Here is a 22839-nt window from a genome sequence, read left to right as displayed (position 1 = left end):
AGGAGTTTAATAGCCTAATTGTTAACCTTTAAGCGTCTAATATCTTTCAAAAGTCAAAAACCTAGCTCTGACCAGTGTGGCTCAGTTGGTTGGGCATCTTCCCACAAACCAAAAGGTTGCTGGTTTGATTCCTGGTCAGGGCACATGCCTGGGTTGCAAGGTCAATCCCTGGCTGGGGTGTGTGTGAGATGCAACCAACTGAAGTTTCTCTCACAACAATGTTTCTGTCCCTCTCCTTCTCTGTTCCCTCCCCACTCTCTAAAAATAAATAAAATCTTTTTTAAAAAAACAAAAACCTAAAAAGAAAAACTCACAAATAGAACTCAACAGCTATAAACCAGTAACTTGTTTGATGGGCCACAGCTGTGTCTAACATACCTTGGAATACCGAGTCCATCATAGCTGCTCCCATTCAAGCACCCGCGGAAACTGCTAAAGGCTGGACACACTCACTTCAGTGCTACCCTCAGGGAGACACTTACCCCATCTTACAGACCCAGCTTCAGGGTCTGCGCTCTTCAAATACTGTGGTTCCATTATCATTTTCTAATTTGTGTTTTTATGGTGCTATGACTTCTACTTTTATAGCTCATTTCCCATTTATAACACTTTAGTTTTGGGTGCTTGCTGTAGTGCATAAGGAAGAATCTCAAATGTCTTTTTTATGGCATCCTGAAAGTAGGAATTTCCTGAGTCAGAGTATTTAATATTTAACTAAGCAAAATATGTCATAAAGAAGTTGTAAAACGTCTTTGGAGTATGCCTACAAAACCCATCCTTGCTTGAGAAGTCAGAGCTCAAGCGTCCCTGGGGACCAACTGCTTTTCAGAGTCAGGAAAGCTCCCTTTCATGGACTCAGTTACCATTCACACTTGTGACCTAAGTCAGTCTGAGGCTGCCGTGGGAATAAGTCCCACTATCTCAGCAAGGGGTATTTTTTTATAAAACTTTATACTAGGACTTTAACATATAAAGATACTCAGTTTCTCTAAATGCTTAGACTAGTCAGGCAGCCTGGCTTACCCTAGGAAAGGTGGGGAGAAGCAAGGTTCTCCTCTGGGGGTTGCAGAACCAGGCACCTGTGGGTTTTGCTGTCCTGTAGAAGGCAGCTTTTTCCACTCTAGGTTTGGGAAATGCTGAGATAATTGAGTTTACTGAAGCCTCTCAGAACCTTTATGAATCTTACATGCACTTGCAATATTTCCCAAATGTATTTGACTAGTTCCTTTCTCTCAAAAGGCCAATTAAACATCTTGTTGAACTAATAGTTTGGAAAGTTGTTGCTATAAGACTCATTTATTTTATGAGAAGGGTTTTTTTAAAGTTAGCCGTTGGAAACAATACATTGCCCCTTAGAAAATAATCTCAGGCCCACCACTAAAAAAAAAGTTGCCCATAGTGTAGTTGAAATAGCACAATAGAAAAATGCATTCCAAATTTCAACTCAAACATGTCACAGGCCCATTTTCTTTTGCCAGGTTCCTCATGATTGCTATTCCTGGTCTCAACTGAACCTTTGATATTGAGACATATTGTGAGGGTTACTCACAGCGGCCATAGCCCTAGTGGGCCAGGTGTTCCTGTACAGGAATTAAGAGAATAGTTGGGAAGTTTCTAGAAAAGAAACTGTTGTGGTTGTCCTCTCATTTTAAATTTTCATAATGAATCAATTTTTTATATTCAAGAAGTTTAGGTCCTTGGCTGTTGTGGCTCAGTGATTGAGTGCCAGCCGGCGAACCGAAAAGCTGCCAGCTTGATTCCCAGTCAGGGCACATGCCTGGGTTGCAGGCCAGGTCCCCCAGCTGGGGGTGTTCGAGAGGAAATCAGTCAATGTTATCTCTCACACATCAGTTTGTCTACCCCTTTTTCTCTCCCTTTCCCCTCTAAAAATAAATAAAATCTTTAAAAATAAAAAAAGTTTAGGAATGGGCTGGCATTCACTGAAGCCAAGTTCTAGATTTTCCATCTGAGAAAATGGTAGGAGGGTGTTCCCCAAAGCCATGAAGGCAAGATTTTATATGCCATTCATAATATAATACAGTATTCCCTCACTTAACCGCGGGTATTACGTTCCAGACACCCCCGCAATAGGTGAAAATCTGCGAAGTAGAAACCTTACATTTATTTTAGTATTTATATATATTTTAATGCTTTATAAACCCTTCCCACACACTTATAAACCGTTCTCAGTCCCTTATTAACCTTTCCCACTCCTTTATTAACCTTTACCATACTACTTATGTTCTTAAACATGTTCTACACTCTTAAACCTACGTAACTTTAACAACATACGTATACAGTACCGCAAAATCCCATGATATAGCGAAAAATCCGCGATAAATAATTAAATATAATATTTTTTTAAATCCCACAATACAGTGAGGCCGTGATAAGTAAACCACAATATAGAGAGGGACTACTGTAGCTCAAAAAGAGATTAGTCAAAGCAAGTGCCTACTGAGTCTTTCAGTACAGAATACACAAATAAAATCACACAGGATACCTTAAGAAAAATCAATCACTTTATTTTTCTTCAATATATAGTTAGAAAATAGGTCTGAAAAGAGGTTTCACGAAGACCAAAGAAGTGTGTATAATACAAAGTCAAGAATTCCAAATCAGCAAGACAAAGTGCACAGATGAAGCACTCTTCCTTGAGGACCCCGGCGGCCTAGGACCGTCCCATCAGAGGCGAGGCAAGCTCTTGGATGGCTTTTGAGTTCAGCTGAGGAATGGTGCTGATCTTCAGGAGCTTGCTGCTTGCATACTTATTCTTGATGGCCTGAAGAAGTCATCTGTGGTTAAGGATATATCAGACCCCCTCCCTTTCACCTTATACCTGTTCCTAGTCTAATTTACAAGTACAGAAGGGCCAGACCCACGCTCTTCAGGTGGTAGGATGATGCCCAATCACTAAAGCCAGGAAGCGCTCTGACTTCATACTACGTTGTGCCTGACAATTTCCTTCCATGCCTAGTAATGGAGAAGGCCCAGCTGGTAGTACAGGTGATGGGGAGCTAAATGATTTTCAGGTCTGAGGAATAGGCTTTCTCCCATAAGCTACCAGAAGGGTGGGAGGTGGAAGCTGTGTTTATCATAACTAAGTGCTGTCAGAACTAAGTGCCAGGCTTGCCAGGACTGGCAGCAATAACTGGCAATAAAAGTGAGTGGCGCAGTGCCCTGCACTTATTAACAGAGCCCAGACAATACCTTTGACTAAAACGCATCACATCTCCAAGGTGCACTAAGCCAGGATGTGAGGACCCACACAAGTGCAGGGCAGCACCCAATCTCTTCTGGCTCCTTTTCTCAGGTGGGCCACGCAGGACCCTTCCTGAATGGGCTTCTCGCCCCTCCTTCTCCACCATGCTTGCTATACAGGTGCCTTTCAGTCATTGTCCCAAAAGACCCTGGACAAAGGCCCTGAGTAATATCACCCAAATACCCAAGCCTTCCATAGGGCCATTTGAGGTGGGTCCTGGCTGTTCCAGACCACAAGCCAAACAGCCTGTCCTGCCTGCTGAGTGCCCTGCCCAGGACATGGGGGCAAGCATGGATAAATCCACTGACCCGTCAGCTGCCAGGCTGGCTAATCTGGGCCTGGAGGTTGTTAGCCTATCTACCTTTTTGAAAGAGTCTGCTTTCTGAGTTTGTCGGTATGCCCATTCCCTGCTATATGAGAATATTATAGTTTGTGCTAAAATAAACTCTCACAGATGCCAGTATATTTACACGAAGACACAAACACACACAGATTCACATACTCTCATATGCAAAACCTGTAATGCAATGCTTTTCACAGCTTAGGAAAGTACTTACGATGAATTTCGTCAGGTTCTCGTTTACTTTCACTACGTTTTTGGCCATGTGCTGCATGACTTCCAATACCTCGTTCTCTGTGTACCCAGTGTAATACTGCTGCTTTAAGTTCTGGAACACAACGCAAAGAGAAGGGGCAACATAAAGCCTCCACTTCTTTAGAAGAGCCCATCTTACACATGCTGACATTGCTTAGGTAAAAGCTAAAGAAGAATCATCTTACCTCCTGGAAATTCAGTCACAGTGCTACTCACTAGCATGGCATGAGCAAAGCAGCCAGTAAAGCAGGATGACTGCCCGTGAGCAGGACTAAACCAAGATGTTTTGCAGCTCTCGGCTACATCAGGAGTCAAACTGCCCGTATTGTCATTGTTTAAAGAAGGTGACACAGGTTAAGTGGGGTACTTCATGTAACAAAGCTTTCACACCTGCCTCTCTCCCCACACGGAAGGAGGGTGGAAAGTGCGGCAGAGTAGAAACAAAACCCAACCAAGAAATGTCCCCTTCATGATTACGGCAGAGACCTGGGACTAAGACATGTCACATGTCACATGTTCCCCCGTCAAAGCCCAACATGACAGTGACTGATGGGGAGCTTGACAGCCCAGAATTATGACAAAAACCGGGCCACAGGGAGCATGCGAATCTACCAAATCCAGAGGAGCTATGCAGGGTTCTCTTGTTGGGCCTGAGCAATCTAGCACCACAGGACAGAGAGCGCTCAGAGAAACCCCTAGGCGCGGTCTCGTGACAGGGCCTCCAGAGAACAAAATTCAAGCAAAGGGCAGTTGTTGATTGATAAGACTTGTCATGTATAAAGATATGTAACCTGACTTTACTTCAGTTCTGTGGTAAATTCTAAAACCTAAAATACATCTCCTTCACATGTACAATATAACTGGGAAAATAAACCACAATTTAATCTTAATCCTCAAATAGGTTAGTTAGCCCTGGCTGGTGTGGCTCAGTGGGTTGGGCACCGTCCTGCAAACCTAAAGGTCGCTGGTTTGATTCCCGGTCAGGGCACATGCTTGGGTTGGGGAGGTGCAAAAGGCAACCAATTGGTTTTTCTCTCGCATATCAATATTTCTCTCCCTCTTTTTCTCCCTCCTTTAAAAAATATGTCTAAAAATCTTTTAAAAATAAACAGGTTTAAAAAAAAAGGAACTAGCAGGAGCAAATCCTGAAATAACACACAATGATTAATACTAAGAAATCAATTAACCTATAGTTAATAGGTTTAGAGCGCAAGGAAACATGTCTGAGAATCATGTAATTTGGCTAAAATGAACCCCTGGTACCAGAACCATGTACCATTCACATACCAGTGGCCTTTTTGCCTCAAGCTTTTTATTTCATAAATTTCAAATCTGCAGAAAAACTGAAAGAATAATATGAATATCTTATATCCTTTGTGTACATTAATCAATTATTAACATTTTGCCACTTTATCAGTGTCTGCAACTCACTTTTAAATAATGCAGCGAAAATTATGTGGAGTGTATAGATATATATTTCTTTACATAAGGTATATGTGGATTTTCCACTGTGAGGGAAGTACACACACATACACCTGACCCTTGAACAATTTGGGAGTTAGTGGTGCTGACTTCCCTCACAGTGGAAAAATCCATCTATAACCACAGTCAGCCCACCACATACACAGATTCCCAACCTTGGAGTTGACCCTTGAATAACTGCACAGGTCAATTTTTTAAAAATTCACAGTAAGACCTGCCCAAGTCAAACCTGTGTTGTTCAAAGATGGACACACAAGTTTTCCTGAACCATTTGCAGGTGAGTTGCAGACTCCTAAAGCATCCTCTAAAAAATATTCTCCCACCTAGTCACAATATCATCATCACATAAGAAACATTATCAACGATCTATAATATCATTGAATACATAGTCGATATTCAAATTTCTCCCATTTTTCCTAATATATCTTTTATAGGTTTCTTTTTAGATCTGGGGTCGAATCAAGATACACACAGTACATATTTGGCTGTTGTGTCTTTAGTCTTTTTCAAATTTAATACAATTTCCGCCCTGACAGGTGTGGCTTATTTGGTTGGGTATCGTCCCACAAAGTGAAAGGTCACAGGTTTGACTCCCAGTCAGGGCACACGCCTGGGTTGCAGGTTTGGGCCCCGTACAGAAAACATGCAAGAGGCAACCAATCGATGTTTCTCTCTCACATCGAAGTTTCTCTCCATCTCTTTCTTCCTCCATTCCCCTCTCTCTAAAAATAAATAAAATCTTAAAATTATTTTTTCCATTTTCTTGGCTTTAAATAATATTAACTTTTTTGAAGAATCCAGGCCAGTTTGCTTCTGGAACATGCCACATTTTGGATTTGCCGGTTTCCCTGACAAGTGAAGCAGTGTCAAACATCTTGGGCATGAATTCTGTGCGGGTGATATAATGTATACTTTGTATTGCACCAGAAGGCAGTCAAGTCAGGTGGTTCCCACCACTGGTGATGCCAAGTTTGACCACCAGGTGATGTGGTAACTACTAGACCTCGCCATCACAAGCATAGTTTTTCTTCAGTACTGCTACATATCTGTAAGGCGCTATTTTAAGACCATGTGAATCTTGTTCCCCAAAATCATTTCACCTAATGGCATTAGCATCAATTGACCAACTAAATTGCTTCATTTCTAACTCCATCATTCTTTCTACTTTAGTTAGCTGGCATTCTACTGATTTGAAAAGGAAAAGCCGCATCCCCCCCTTCTCTCCCTCCCTCCCTTCCTTCCTATCTTTTCCTTTTTCTTTCTTTTTCTTTCTTTCTTCCCTTCTATCTTTCTTCCTTTCCTCCTTTCTTTTGCATCATTAGGGACTTGTGGATTTTAAAAAATGCATTATAATCTATTACTTTCACTAGTCTTTGTAATGCTCCAACTCAGTCAATAAAAGCCAGTTCCCATCTCCTTCCAATGTGTTGATCTTTGCTTGCTATCAGCTACAAAGTGGTCTGGGCTCACCCTGTACTTGCCCTGCCACTGCCCTGAAATCAGCTGTTTCTCAAAGGAGCCCTAGCTGTATCCAAGATGTGGGAACTAGGTATGTTGGTTGCTACTAGATGGTCATTGTTTTCTCGGCCCTTTCATTATCCATTTACTGACCTTTCCAAAACAGATTTAATATTATAGCGTTTTCCCTTTTGTTTTTAATTGTTAACAATATTTTATCTTTCTTCTTACAGTGAAAATTTGTTCTTAATAACATGTTTATTTGTTTTATCCTACAAAATACAGTTTCAGAATTATAACAGATTATTAACAAACCTCCTGAGTAAACTTCAAATCTGTTACCTTTTTCAGTCCTCTGTCTTATCTAACTCCACAGCCCACAAACGATACAGTCAGAATGCCGGGTTCAAAAGTTGCTTGAATTAATTTTTCCCTATGTTCTGTACCAATTTTGTACATTGTGACATTATCTTTGCTTCCTTCAATTTTAGGGTTTACATAAAATATTCATGTTGTTCAAAAGTCAAAAAAATAACGTTATCTTGTATACAAGTTAACTAAAATTCCAACCAGAAGTCCTGCTCCCATCCTATACCTTCCACCCTGCCCCCACCTAACCTCACAGGTATCCACTCACAGTAGTTTCTGGTCTATCTCCTCTACTTTTTGAAAAATTAGCAAATACATAAGCACATATACTCTCATTTCCCTTCTTTCTTACATAAAATGTACACTGTACACACTTGAACAGAGAAAACAGCTCCACCATGGTGCCTGCATAATCATGCTTGTATCCACATAGGCCACACGGGCAAAGGCCTGCACCACAGCTTATTTATCTTGGCAAAATGCCCTGTGATCCTCCCGGAACAGCAGGGGATGGTTGGCTTGGGAGGAGCTGCCTCCAAGCCAGCTCCCACTCACCTCCCTATCTCCCCTGAGAGGCTGTTAGGAGACCATTTCTCATCACCTCCTGGGTTCTGAAGCGGCTCTTGCTCTGCTGCTCTCAGGGTTCAGCTACAGATCATACCACTGCTTAGGGGCAGTCTAGAACTGGCTCGTGCACACAGGGGTAGCCCGTGCCTGGCACTGCACTCATCCGGCCCCTTTTGTTTCCGTGTTGTCCTCTTTGGCAGGTGAGACAGGACCCAAGGAGCTAGCATCTTTGGCTCCTTGTAGGAATTGAAAAGCGGCTCACTTTATCTGTACTGACAAATCAGTCCAGCCTTGGCCTTGCTTTGTCTTGTGTGCTTCATAACTTGCCTGTTTCACTTAACAAAATGTCCCAGAGATCTTAGCATATTAGTTCTTAGTGACCTTCCTCATTCCTTACAACTCTATAATGTATTTGTATAACATGGTATCGTCACCTGCTCTCCATCTGAATTGTTTCCAGCAGCTTTCTTTTAGGCCTCTGGACTTCTAACAATTGCTTAAGGATAGTGCTGTGAAAATGCTAAGCCCTTTCCTATCAAGAGGGCCTAAAATATGACCTAATTTCTTCTTAAACCCAACACTCACCCATTTTCCTTGGCCTAGAACCTTCTGGGACAGGCAGGAAGCAGCCGCTGCCACCTTGGAAGGGTGATAATGCACCATGTCGTAGTCGATGAGAGTCAGCTCCATCAAATACTTGGCTAAAGTGTGCTGTTCAACATCAACCTACAGAAGAAGAGCCAGGTACAGTTAAGAGGCACAGCAAAATTTTTGTCTTGCAAAATTCTAGGTAAAGGCCTAAGGACTCAAATCCACTTAACTCCCTTTTCCTTCCCAGAAACTGCTCTATTCCACAGTATGTTACAAACATAGGATGTGAGGTCTTTTCTCTTAAGAACTGATGAGGTAAGTATTAGGACTTATCTAAAAAGATGTTTCCCATAAATTCATAAACTTTCCTTTAAACAGATCAATGTTTCTGGGGTGAGACAACAAGCAGAAAAGTGAGGTCTCCGCCAGAACTGGGGGCACTTACCTCCCCGGCTTTTGATGCCCGCCTTAGGAAATGTAGTGGCAAAGGCCGACCCAACTCAAATTTCAGTTCTTTCAAAATCAGAGCTTCCATTTCTCGGATTTGGGCACCGGTATATGCGTTGTCGGTGATATAAACAAAATCTTCGATATTTGGAGAAAACATCTCCTCATACTTGGAAGCCAAGAGCAAAGCTGTAATCCCAACCAGTTGAAGCTTCTTACGAGAGACTGGCTGAATCTAATTGAAGAAGAATGTGTCAAAGTCAAATCCAGCAAGATTGGGAATCTGGGTGGAAGAGATAGGGAGGGAACCAAGTCCTGGAGACATGTACATCTACTGTGCTCACACAGGAAACCTACATGTTAATAGCAGTCCCACCATTGCTCACAGCAGTTGTTACTGTACTACTATGTCCAAGAACAATGCTAAGATTCTAACAATCACCTCTTCCAATCATCATAGAAACCCTAGGAATTACAGACACACACCCCAACCACCACACACACACAGTTGCAAACAGATGGCCTCTGAGAAAAGATGCAGACACCAATCCAAAATTACTCAATTGCTGTCATTGTTCCAAGACCACTATCCCATGTAGGAAGCCCCTACATGGCACTCAGCATGACTGGATCAGGATCAGGCCAAGTCAAAAAGCAGGAATTTGACATATGCCCAGGGACAAGGGTGTTCTCAAATGTTTCCTTAATCCTCAACAAAAGTGCACTTATTCATCAGCCTGAAGAATCTTTCAAAGATGCTTCAGGGACAATGAAAATCTCAGTCTAGGGTGTGTCACCATGAATTTCCTTTAAAAAAAAATTGGGACTTTACTTTTCTTGCTTCAACAGATTATTGAAAATCTACCAAAAATGACTGTATAATGTAAACCACTCATATAATAAAAACTACCAAATCTATGGTTTCTTAGGATTTTTTTGTATCTCAGGGTCATTATTATAAAGTTATTGTTGTATTCTTCGTACTTGACCTAAATCTGTATCATAAATGTTGACTTAAATCAATCGAATCTGCAAGGCTGTTTGGTAGATAACACACTAATAGCTTATGTCTGGAATTCCTTTTTTTTAAGTATATTTTGTTGATTATGTTATTGTAGTTGTCCCAATTTCTCCCCCTTTTTCCCCTTCTGCCCAGTACTCCCTTCCCTCCAGCAATCCCCCCCACCGCAACTTAGTTCATGTCCATGGGTTGTGGGTGTAAGTTCTTTGGCTTCACCCTTTCCTATAGTATTCTTAACACCCTCGTCTATTTTGTTCCTGCTAATTATGCTTTTTAATGCCTGCACCTTTTAGTCTATTCCCTCCCTTCCTCCTCCCAGCTGAACTTCCAAATTATCTCCATACCTATGATTCTGTTTTTATTCTGGTTGTTTGCTTAGATTTCTTATTTATTTAAGATTCAGTTGTTGATAGTTATGAGTTTGTTGCCTTTTTAATGTTCACAGTTTTGATCTAGTTTTTCTTAAATAAGTCCCTTTAACACTTCATGTAACAATGTCTTGGTGATGAACTTCTTTAACTTTACTTTGGGAAGTACTTTATCTCCTCTTCCATTCTGAATGATAGTTTTGCTGGATAATCTTGGTTGTAGGTCCTTGCTTTTCATCACTTTGAATACTTGTTGCCAGACTCTTCTTGCCTGCAAAGTTTCTTTTGAGAAATTAACTGATAGTCTTATGGGAACCCCTTTATGGGCAACTCTCTGCTTTTTTCTTACTGCTTTTAAGATTCTCTCTTTATCCTTAACATTTGGCATTTTAATTATGTGTCTTGGTGCGGTCCTCTTTGGGTCTAGCTCGTTTGGGACTCTGTGCTTACTAGACTTATATCTCTATTTCCTTCACCTAATTCAGGAAGTTTTCTTTCATTATTTCTTCAAGTAAGTTTTCAATTTCTTGCTCTTCCTCTTTTCCTTCTGGCTCCCCTATGATTCAGATGTTGGCACATTTGGAGATGTCCCAGAGGTTTCTTATACTATCCTCATTTTGTTTTGTTTTCTTTTTTCTGTTCTGGTTGAATGTTTAATTCTTCCTTATGTTCCAAATCATTGATTTGAATCCCGGCTTCCTTCCCTTCACTGTTGGATCCCTGTATATTTTTATTTCATTTAGTGTAACCTTCATTTCTTTATGTTGTTGCCATACTCAGTAAGTTCTCTGAGCACCTTGATCACCAGTGTTTTAAACTCTGCATCTGATAGGTTGGCTATCTCTGTTTCATTTCGTTCTTTTTCTGGGATTTTGTTCTGTTCTTTCATTTGGGCCATATTTCTTTGCCTCCTTAATTTCTGCAGCCTCCCTGTATTTGTTTCTGTGTATTAGGTAGAGCTGCTTTGACTCGCCACAGTCTGGGTGACTGGGGCTTCTTTCAATCCTTGATTGTCGGACTTGCATACAGTTCAATTTTCTGACAGTTCTGGGTGTTATTTGAGATTTAGTTGTAATTCTTCTTGTGGTTGTGCGAGGAGGCAAAGCGTGTCTACCAATGCTTCCATCATGACTGGAAGTTCCTGGAATTCCTTTTAAGTGGTCTGTGTTTTTGCATTACCAACTGGTAAATACTTTGGTGATCACCTCTGCCTCTCAGCTTAACTTTTTACATTCCTCTTTACTTGAGACTTTACATTCTAGTACACTCCCCACACATCCTTTTTTTAGTACCCTAAAATACTAGAATACACTCCCCAACACTGTTTTAAAATATTCTGCTTCCTCCCACTTCTACCATGATTCAATGCCACAGCTGGCTGGAAACTGTAAAGTTCTCTAGCCAAACTCCTCACTTATCAGAGGAAACTTAGTAGCAAAGAATACCAGGCTACAGAAACTGTCAGAGCAGGCCTGAACACCAGCATCTAAAGGCACCACAGGCTCCAGTCTGACTTTCAGACCACCTGCTGGTATATTTCCTTTGATGAATGACTGTGGCAATGCAGCATTTCCCCGAGCACTTCCCAGCAGGCTGACCTTACACTAATGCCCACCACTGGTCAGCATCACCAGACATTTAACACACTTGGACCTAAAAAGCACTTAAATTTCTTTGGCTTCTCATGAATTGGCTTTTCATCTTTTCCTCAGAGCTACCACATCTTGGCATTGCAAAAATTCAATGTTTTGTGACCCACTGGTATGACGTCCCTGAAGCCACACTTACCTGTAAAAATCGATCCATAATGGCGATGCACATGTACAGGGTTTCCTGCAGCAGCCTAAACTTGGAATGGACTTGCACCAGCCAGTCCACCAGAATGGCACGCATACGTCCATTTATATCTTTTCCATCTAAGAAATGTGGATTTATGGACTGCAGAACCTGTTGGTAGAATTAAGTTTAAAAAGATAACCTCATTTTCTTCCTAGCTGTGTGGTACATTCCACATTGCTTATACAGCCAAAATACCAAAGACCACTCACCTCTAGCTGCCTTAGATACTGGTAGATATCCTTAACATAGTCACTGCAGAGCTGAGGGTTCTCCCAATCTTCAGTATCAATATCCTCGATTTTGCACAGCAAGGCATCAGAGAAGGCTTGACAGAGGTTCTCTTCCTTCATGGAGATATCCTCAAGTGTGGGAGAAGGAGCCTACATAGACAAATTAAAGTGCATGTATTACCAGCTTAGGAGTAGCCTTCACCACAAATACATGCAGAGCCAACTGGTTTAAAAGGACCATATGTATCTTTGAAATATGTTAAAGTCAAAACAAATACATTTCAGAGTAAGAGGTGAATAATTCATGGTATAGTAGACGAAGTTTTTAGAGATCTACTCCTCTGTTTAAAACTCTCTAATTTCACTCAAAGTAAAATCCTAAGTCTTCACCACGGCCTGTGGGCCCTGCATGGCCTGGTCCCTCTCCTTCCCTTGCCAACCCGTCTCCTACATCTCTCCCCTTGCTTTGCCTCACTTAGACCTACTGGCCTCCCTTCTGCCACAAACCAGCTTGTCTCTGTATTCACATGGGTAATTCCCTTTTCTTCAAGTTTTATTTAAATGTTACCTTCTCAGTGAGGTCTATCTTGACTATTTAAAATGACCATCTGCTTCCTATTCCCCCCCAACATACATTTCATTTTCCTGTGTTTTCCCCCATATAGCCTATAGCCTTCTAATGTATTATAGCTTACATATGTATGGTATGTATTATTTTCTGTCTACCTCTGCTAGAATGTAAGCTTACATTTATTTAAATTGATTTTGTCCACTAAGGTATCTCAAATATCTACATCATCCCTAACATACAGTAGGTACTTAATAAATATTTACTAAAAGAAACTTAAGACACCTGGGTTTAGAGAGTCCTAGAGCTGACAGTTCACTTTAGCAGCAGCCTCTTCTGCAAGTGTAATGTTTTCTTCTCATCAACTAATTTATTCTAAATTGAGAAAATGTTTGGCAACTAAAAAGCAGAAAAGCACATTCCAGCCTATGAATAAAATAGGAGGAAGCAAAGACTGAGCAAGTATACACCCAATAATTATATTCTTATGTTGACAGAGTGATTATTTACTTAAAAAAAACATTAAAGATATATAAAGTTAAAACAAGTATTTAGTAATAAAGTATAAATAAACCAATACTAAATTTTTTAAAGAATGAGAGGTACTTCTCAAAGTAAAACCTAACAGAATTGCTAGGCTATAAAGAATATGTATTAAAGTAATAAAATATAGGAAGAAAGAGAAGGCTGTATAATAAACAATTCTGATTTACATTAAAGCTCAATGATTATAGTTTCCAATCTTAGAGGACAAAATAACAACAAACTATACATAGCAAATCAAAACAGGCCCTTCCCTCTTAAATCAAAGTCATCAAACTGAGGAAGGGCCAGGAGACTAAGAGGTATGCTGGTAGGCATGCCATTTTTTCAAGAATTTAAGAACCTCAAGGGGCTAGAGTAAGAAACGCTACTTGGGGTACCAGGGAGAAGCCTAGGGAAGGTTACCAGAGTGGGAAAGACCTCCAGGAAAATGAGTAGGCAAAAGTTACACCAGCACCAAGTCCCAGGGGAAGCCAAGGGATAAGGCAAGTCTGGAGACTACACACTGACTTGGAACGGCAGGAGATGGAGCATGAGGCATGCAAAGATGTGCTGGAAAGGGGAGCAAGGAGCTTAGATTTTATCCTAAGGTAAGTGAACCCACCGAAGGAACTGAGCAAGAGTGGTGAGAATCAGATGTGCATTTTAAGCACATGTAGCTTCAGTTTAAGGTTACTTTTTCAAGGATAAGTGTTATCACCCTCCCTAGGAAGGCAGTCAGTTCCAGGAAGCTGGCTTAAGGAGGCAGAGGTTATCATCATGTGCTGCCTCAGCAGCTTGAAATGTTTACCTGTGTCTATTCAGAAGTACACCTGAGCGTAGCTACATCCAAAACCACTGCGATAATATAAGGATATAGCTCTGGTCCTTAGTTTAGCATTCCCTAAAAGCACTCCTATTGGACTCCGACATAATTATTCTAAAATCCTTTCTAAGATCCCATTCATCCATGCAGGTGGTAGCCTAAGCCCTATGAGCCAAATGGGCAATCCTCTGCCCTGCCTGCTGCATGCAAAACTAAAAAGTGCATCAGCTGGTTAAGTGGCACAAACCTCTGAATGACAAAATCAGCCTGAAGAATAAAAACCTTCAAGTTAGATGAACAAAGGAGTTCTGTGGATTGTCAGAGACAACTGAGAAGTCCTACCAGAAACAATGAAGGGGTGAGATTTTGCTGAACTTGAGAAACTCCTGTTTGATCAGGAGCAGGGTGGAGTGTAAGTAAAGGCTAGTGAAGTTCCCCAAGTACTGACACTGAGTTGAGTCTGTTGAGAGAACGATTAATATTGATAGGTAAATATATAGGCATTTACACAAGTCTTGGTAAAACAGAATTCCTTTATTTACTAAATTTATGAGGCTAAACATCATAAATCAATGTCAATTCCATGCAACAAGGAAGGACTCCAAGCAAAACTGGTGATTCTGATCAGTCCATGATCTGTAGCAGCTGAGTGTGGACTCCCGCACACAGAGAGGCACACATAACAGCAGGAAGGCGAAACTGGCTACTGTGATGGCTCTAAGGAATGTAATATGCAAGAGATTGAAATCTGGGGGGCAGCGAGAGTAGTAAAAATGAACTGACCTTTTTGGTTCTGTGTACTCTATATATTTCTGCATTGTCTTGCCTTTTTATGACGATATTTCATGGGTAATTAAAAATGAAAGGCACTCTATTTTTGATTTAATGTGAACAGTTGTGCTTAATTCCCTTTTATACATACTTTCCGTATTAGGGAAAGTTAGGTCATAAAACATTCTTATATTTGAATAATGACTATCCCTAAATTTAGTGTTGAAATCAAACCTATAAATCTAAAAGCTAATACGAATTTCTAGCTGCAGCTCCCAGTACACTTGCTAACCTTGCATCGATCTCTTTTACAGAAAATTACAGCATATTAAGGCTTGCTTTTGCTCTGCCGTTCCCAACCTGATTGGGAGCTTCTTAAAGACAAAGTTAGTGGTTCATTCAACATATTTCCCCAGGGCCCAGCAAACATGGGGCTAGTAAATAAGATTTTCTCTCTCCTTCAAACTACTCAGTGTTTGCCAAAGCTTCATTACTCAGCAAAAAAGGAAACACCCTCCTCTCCAAAATTTGCAGGATAGTAAGCTCCTGCAAATACCTGTGCATGGCTGACACCCTTTCAAGGCCTCAGCTAGAACCTCTGGTGATCCAGCTGCTTCATCTGCTACAAGACAGAAACCTGCCCTCCAGTTTTGCAGAGGGGATAGGATGAGTTTGATTGACTAGAGGTCTGGGAACATCTGTTTTCATGAAAAGGTGGCTCATGTTATCAGCTTTCCAGGGCTCACTGCTGTTAGACACTTTGTGCTCGACTGGCATTTTAAACACCTGCAGGGACTGGCTATAAGGAGCAACAGTGACTGCAGATGGAGCAGAGGACAGAGCAAAAGCCAGAGGGCTGACCAGAGACAGGAAAGCAGAGAGGGCTACCTGCCGGGAGGTGGGGCGTTCCCTAAATTATGGACCTTATGGTCTCTTCTGTACTCTTTTCAGTGCATCTGAAGTGGAAACAATCATTGTTCATTAATCCCTGATGTCTTCTGAAATAGAAGCACATTTTAGTCACAGAGAAGATTTTTATATGAACTGAGCTGCAGATCCATAATTCTTTATCTGAAAAACAGTGGCCTCAATTTTGTCAGGAAGCTAGAGAAAAAGGAGTCAGCCAAAAAGATAAGAGTAAAGGGAACTAAAGAGTGAAATTCTGAAGTAATTTCCCCTTTGTTTTGTTTACAATATTTTTGGTTCATTGCTTTCTTTCCGTTTTTGCCTATGTTTTTCTTCTCCAGTTCAAACCGTAATATGGTGAAAAGTCTGAAAATTTTAAGAAAATGAAACACAATCTTAATATAACTTAATAAAATAACCACCATCAATATTTTGCATATAAATGCACACTTTTAAAAGTGTGCATTTGGGGTTTCACTGCATCATATTATAGAAATAATCTGATTTTTTCCTAATGTAACATGCATTTTGACATCTTCAAGTATTCTATTAAACCATGGTATTTACAGCCCTGACTGGTATGGCTCAGTGGGTTGGGTGTTGTCCGGCAAACCAAAATGTTGCCAGTTCAATTCCCAGTCAGGGCACATGCCTGGGTTGCAGGCTAGGTTAGCAGGTAGGGGCACGTGAGAGGCAACCAATCGATGTTTTTCTCCTTCTTCCTCCCTTTTCTCCCCCCTCTCTAAACATAAATAAAAAAATAAAGCATGGTATTTACAGCATTTCATTGAATGGATTGGACTGAACTAATATAAAATATTTCTATATTATGAGATATTCATTACAGCAATACTGAAAAGTCCTAGGCTGTCTTTCTGATCATAGGATAAATTTTTAAAAACATATTTACTAGGTATGGAGAATAACCATCTGAAATATACTGCCAATGGCCTTCCTGGAATGTGGGAGGAACCACATTCCAACAGTCACCCACATAAAATGCTTCGGAACAGTCAACAGCTCAAGGTCCGAAAAGCTGTTTTGGGTCTGGCATTTAGGAGGCCACTGGACACCTCCCAGAAAAGGCCCATTCAAGGAAGGTCCATCCTGAGCATTTGTTCTGAGCTTTAGTTCTTGATTTTGAGCTTTTTTCTTCTTTCTTAGGAACAGCAACATCCTTGCCACCATCTCTTCTAAGTAGAAGCCTCCCAAGTCTGTCCCACTCCTTCAGATGTTGCTGGTCCATATTTCCCAGTGAATGTCTCTGTTACCTCAATACATCTGAAGCCAAACAAGACACCTTCCCCAAATCTACCTCCCTCTCTTAACGTCCCTATTTTTTATTAATTTATTCCTAAATGATTTCTTAAATACTCAGTGCTTAAGGGTCTCACTCTTCCACTCCAAGCAACATATCCAAAGAATTCCTTCTACATACAAGATGATGTCTGTGAAAGGAGTTCTGGCACATTCTAACACATTTAATGCTGTCTCCTAGTACATGTATAAGCTAGTTCAAGACCTCATCAGCTCCTGCTTAGACAACTGCAATACCTCCTAATTTATGGCCCTTCCATGGCCACCCTACACTGCTTTTATTACTTTTCTTCTCAACTTTCCAGATTCCTCACTGCCTTACAGCGACAATTTTCAACCAGTGTGCCGCAAGAATTTTTAAACCATGCAATACCTGACGATTCAGTCAGGGGTATTGACGTCTTTTCCCTTAGACTGTCAAATTTAAAAAATGACAGCAGCCAACACAACAGCCATCTGGTATGAAAGACTCAAAATTATACTTTTTTTGTATATGTGTGTCAGATCAGCAAAAAATACATTTTTGATGTGTCACAGATTTTTGGTAATTAGTTTACGTGTTCCATGAGATGAAAAAGGTTACGAATTGCTGCCTTACAGGATAAAATCGAAATTCCAAGGCCTTCAAATCCAGCTGTAACTTTCTCACCCAGTTCAGACTCGCAGACTCCTTACCTGAAGGGCAAGATTACAGGTCTATTTTCACTTTGGTGCCTCAATTCTTGCTATTGCTTTGTTCCCCTGAGAGGTGTTTTTTCCAGTCAGCTTCTCTCTATCCTTACAAATGCCACTTATTCCATGAAGCTTCCCCTGACTGCTCCATCCCTCAGGGTTCTCTCCCTCCTGTAGGTGCTCTTTCCAAAGGACAGCACTTCCGCCAACCCGTCCTTGGACATTCAGTCAAACGCATTGCCCACAGCATCTAGCATCATTCCCTAGAATCATTGCTTTAATTTTCAGGTACATATGTCCCTTCTTGATAAGCTTTCTGAAGATAAAATGCCTCTTTATCAGCTTTAACATAATTGGATATGTATAGTAAGTGTTCAATGTATATATTTCTCAAATACAACCTATGTTTTATTTTGAAAATTTTCATACAATTACATATATATCTTTGAGCTGGAGAAAAGCAAAGCAGTTGTTGCATTCTCAGCACCTACAACAGGGCCAGTCTTATAGTCATTACATGAATATATGCCATCTAGGAATGAGAGCATGCATGGACTTGAACATGTGCTGAGTTACCAGTCACGGAGACTACAATTTATCAACACAGAATGTTGCCATTACCTTGTTCTTACATGAGTAAGAACTGTGAGATTCGCACCCTTCATGGGCAAATTCATTCCTATGGTGGATTATTTTAATAAAACTTACCAATTTCACTAAGAGATCACTATATTTATTTGGATTTTAAGGTAAATTTTGTTATTCAAGGTCATAAATATTAAATTAAGGTATCATCACTAAAAAGTTGAATATCTTCATTTCCTAGAGTTTCAAATAGGGCTCTAGTTATGAACGGTCTTCAGAAGCTGCAGTATGGGAAAAGGCACCTTGCAGTCTAACCAAAGATAGTCTACCTCATTAAGTAAGTTTGTAAATTCAGAACTTCCTACCTTTGGAGCCAACATTTTCATCTGTACTGGTTTCACAGAAGCAACAGGTTTCAGCTGTTTGCTGCCATTTGTTGTTTTGGTGGGCTGAGCAGGCACTTTGGTGTTGGGAGCTTTCTATGAGGAAAAAGAAATGTGAATAGGGCAAGACGGCAATGTTGCCCCCAGTGGGCACATGCACAGTCCCCATGGCTGTTACCTTAGCTACTTGTGTGGCTCTGGTTGTAACTTTATTTCCAATCTCTTCTAAAACTGCTCGACGGAGTGTCACATGACTCTTTGATTTAGAATTAACTCCTGTGTCAATATTCTCCAAATCAGTGGACACCTAAAAAAAATAATAATAAAGAGTTGAGACAATTGAAAATACTTGGTTAGTGTCAGATACCCAAATTCAGAATTGCTTAAGGAAAGGTTACTATGCTGAGATCTATTGGCAAGAGGAAAAAGGTACATTTTAGGAAGTCTAAAAATACTATTTGCATTTGATAACATCACTCTAAATTAGGCGGATTACTCATCTACCTTATCTATAAAAAAAGATAATCCCACTAAGAACTTAACAGAAAAGTGATTATTTCTCATATAGCACCATGTCACTTGTTACAGAGGCCTATATATTAAAGGTATCGACAGTATTTAAAAACCTTCCTTTACATCCCTGGCTGGTGTGGCTCAGTGGACTGAGCCTGGCCTGAAAACCAAAGGGTTGCCAGTTTGATTCCCAGTCAGGGCACATGTGTGGGCTGTGGGCCAGGTCCCCAGTAGGGGGCGCACAAGAGGCAACCACACATTGATGTTTCTCTCCTTCTCTTCCCCTCTCTCTAAAAATAAATAAAATCTTAAAAACAAAAAAACAAAACCTTCCTTTATAATAATTAGTAACAAGTGCAATTAAGATACAATATTAAAAAGTTATAATGTGTCTGGCTGTTTAAAAATCAGATGTTTAAAACCTAAACTACAGCCCTGGTTGGGTGGTTCAGTTGGTTGGAGCATCATCCATACAACAGAATGTTGCAGGTTCAATTCCCAGTCAGGACACATACGTAGGTTGCAGGTTCAATCCCTGGTCAGGGGCATGTATGGTCATATGGGAGGCAACTAATGGATGTCTCTCTCTCTCTCTCAAATCAATAAAAATACATCCTCAAAAAAACCCTAGCCCTGGCTGGTGTGGCTCTGTGGATTGAGCACCAGCCAACGAACCAAGGGGTTGCCAGTTCAATTCCTAGTCAGGGCACATGCCTGGGTCCTCAGTTGGGGGCGTTTAGGAGGCAACCACACATTGATGTTTCTCTCCCTTTCTTTCTCATTCCCTTTCCCTTGCTCTAAAAATAAATAAATAAAATCTTTTAAAAAACCCAAAAACCTAAACTAGTTTTGATTCTTATGCCATTCTAAAAATCATAAGTGCTCATGTAGACATGCTCTTGTAGAAATACAGCCTTCTAAAATGAGGTTACCATAGCAATGGACGCTCTCATGTTAAGGATACTTAAAAAGGTTTCGTGGGAAAAAGAGTTTTACTCTCAAATTCAGAGAAATTTGGAATTGTAATAAATAAAAATTGTTAGTTGACCTTAACCTGTTTTAGACATAATGTGTTTAGAAGCAGAATCTGCTAGGAAAAGTAATTCATATTGAAAAAGTTAACTTTATCATGGAAGTGAAAAAAGCATGTCACAAGAAAAAGAAACAGAAATTGGGAGTCCTGATCCTAAAGTATCTCCCAACAGTGGATTTGAATGGACTTACCAGATAGAAAGAATTTGACTATAAAAGAACTTTATGGAATAGATTAGACAAAAATTACTTGTCAGTTCGACTTAGATACACAAAAGGATTGGAAGTAAAAACTGAATGTATTCAGTCATACTGTTCAATTTTTCCAGCAGTAATTGCCAATTCTTAAGTGTCTGGCAGTTTAATGCTTATAGGTGGAAGCCTGGTAATGTGACTAAATTTAAATCAGCTTTTTACACTGGTCTTAAGAGCCAGGAGGTTGGAACTCAGGTGTGTTTTGACACTCTATTTTTCTGCAAAGGACAAGTGGATCCAAGTACAATTCAAGCCTGCAGAAAAAAGTATCCAAAACATCACCAACTCTTCGATTTTTTCAGTGATGAAATAAATGATCAAACATTCACAATCCTTTCCTGACTGCCATATTTCTTCCCGTCCTTCCTCCCATTCCCACCACGGATCCCTTAGCGGGTAAGGGGTCTGAAAACAGGGGAAAGAAACCCCAAGAACCCTGTATTTAGACAGCTCTCTAACAACAAAGAGCACTCGGGATCGTTTTCCTGACTATTAGGCCCAGGCTCGAGGGGCTCGTTTTACAAGTACCACCTCCGAGGCCCTTTCCAGAACTTTCCCCACTCCAGCTCAGAGACCTGTAGGGGAGGGCAACCGCACGGCGGAACCCAGGCCAGGAGAGGCCGAGGGGGAAGCGGGAAGCCGGAAGAAGGGGAAGCGGCGCCGGCTGGGACAAAGAAGCCGGAGGAGAAGGAAAAAAAAAAAAAAAAAAAAAATAGCGAGAGGCGGCCAAGGGGACTGGGGAGGGGGAGGGCTGAAGCCCCAGGGCTGTGTCCGGGGTTACCGGTACACTCACCGTCGGGCGCCGGAGCAGCGCCATGAGGGACGGGGCAGGCGAGAGTGCCAGCCCGGCCCAAGGAGTGACGCGGACTGGACGGGAAGGACTCAAGGGTCTGCGGCGCCGTTAGGTCCGCGTTCCAAGCCTGCACCGCCGGGAATCTTCGGGTGTCGTCTAGTTCCAGGATTCAAATAGGCGCCGCTCGCGCCCCCATTGGACGGCTCTACGTACGGCGCACTCTTCCCGTTGGCTAAGCGGAGAAATTTCTGCATGCTGATTGGCTGAACTTTTCAGACTCGTTTGTCGTAACAACCGGTTGTTTTTGTGCATACTGTCTTTTAAAAAATTTTTGGCCTCCAAGATAAACAAAAATGAAGCGTCTCATTGGGAAAGCAGACGTAGCACGCCTTCTCTGAATTTTGACAAGGCCTCAGCTACGGATGTTTCTCTATGTACTGGGTGGGCCGAAGTTGGTTTTAGGGAACACCCTGAAAATGCCATGTCTTATCCTTATTCTTCTTCCGGAAGTTTCGAGTTGGAGTTTAGGTTGGTTTGGGTCGCGAGCAGGCACCTCTGGGTGGCTCAGGGCTGCAGTGTATTGGGTGACTGAGACGCAAACATGTGCTAAAGGAGTGGGAATTGTGGTGTTTATTCAAAAGCTAAGATCCCCAGGAGAAGCAAAATAATAACAGTAATAACAACAACAACAACATTGCTTGGTGTGTGTTGTGGTCAATGCTCAATAAATTTTCGTCGAATAAATGATCCTGTGCAGAACGCTTTAAAATGAAGAAGAAGGTGTAATCTAGCCATTTTAGGCAGAAGGGTAGGAGGATCAGGTCAAGGCAGGAAAGGAAAAAGTGAGAAAAGGAAAGCGGAGAAGGAAGAGGTATGGAATGGTCCAACACCCACGGTAGAGGTAGTGGGATGACTCCTGATAATAGGCTCCATCTAAGAATTGCAGCAAGAATCCCTATCATGCCTATTCTACTCTTTAAAATATGGTTTAGCTCTCTGTTCCGGGGGTACCAATGCGTCTTAAATGAAGTTAAATGATCTGGATTAAATTCCTTCCCTTACCCTTCCATCTGACATTTCTAAACCTGTTTTCTATAAAACATAAATCGTTGCAGCTACAATACAGCATGGGAAGATGTTAGTGTATCCATCATCCTAAAATAATCTTTACCAATTTACAGGGCTTTGTAAACAGAAATGCTATGAACTGTAGAGTGTTCTTATTAATTGACTTGACATTGTCATAATCAATTATTTTAATTCATATTAGGTTGTTTTTTCATTAAAAATGAAAGTAATACAAATAAACTTCTTGATTCAACCTCTGGTTTAATGCAGTGTAGTCCTATATTTTCATGTCCTCTGCCCTCCTGCCTCTGATAATATCAATCGCTCCTCCTATCTAATTTACATAAAATTTTTCATGAAGCCTTATAACAATCCTCATAAAGCAGGTAGTATCCCAAT

The 22839-nt window shown here is 40.9% G+C and overlaps 1 protein-coding gene across 2 annotated transcripts; it reads right to left on the bottom strand.

Moving 5' to 3' along the window:
• Positions 1-2500: 2500 nt before the first annotated feature.
• CCNB2 (cyclin B2) lies at positions 2501-21549 on the bottom strand. Of its 2 annotated transcripts, none has more exons than XM_090270679.1 (9): positions 21373-21547; positions 18958-19086; positions 18762-18875; positions 12209-12379; positions 11949-12107; positions 8770-9006; positions 8319-8459; positions 3820-3930; positions 2501-2782 (listed from the first exon to the last, which is right to left on the bottom strand). In XM_090270679.1, the coding sequence occupies exons 1-9, from the start codon at positions 21394-21396 to the stop codon at positions 2672-2674; spliced, it is 1197 nt and encodes a 398-aa protein (XP_090126805.1). In that variant the 5' UTR covers positions 21397-21547; the 3' UTR covers positions 2501-2671. The 2 variants fall into 2 exon arrangements, with proteins under 2 accessions (XP_090126805.1, XP_090126806.1); XM_090270680.1 differs by having other exon boundaries at positions 2705-2795; positions 21373-21549.
• Between the last annotated feature and the right edge of the window lie 1290 nt (positions 21550-22839).

Source organism: Furipterus horrens, unplaced genomic scaffold (assembly GCF_987537825.1).
Source record: "Furipterus horrens unplaced genomic scaffold, mFurHor1.1.pri manual_scaffold_3, whole genome shotgun sequence".
In the NCBI taxonomy this organism is placed as follows: domain Eukaryota; kingdom Metazoa; phylum Chordata; class Mammalia; order Chiroptera; family Furipteridae; genus Furipterus; species Furipterus horrens.
Note: the sequence above shows the minus strand (reverse complement) of the source record. Positions and strands in the feature narration are given on the sequence as shown.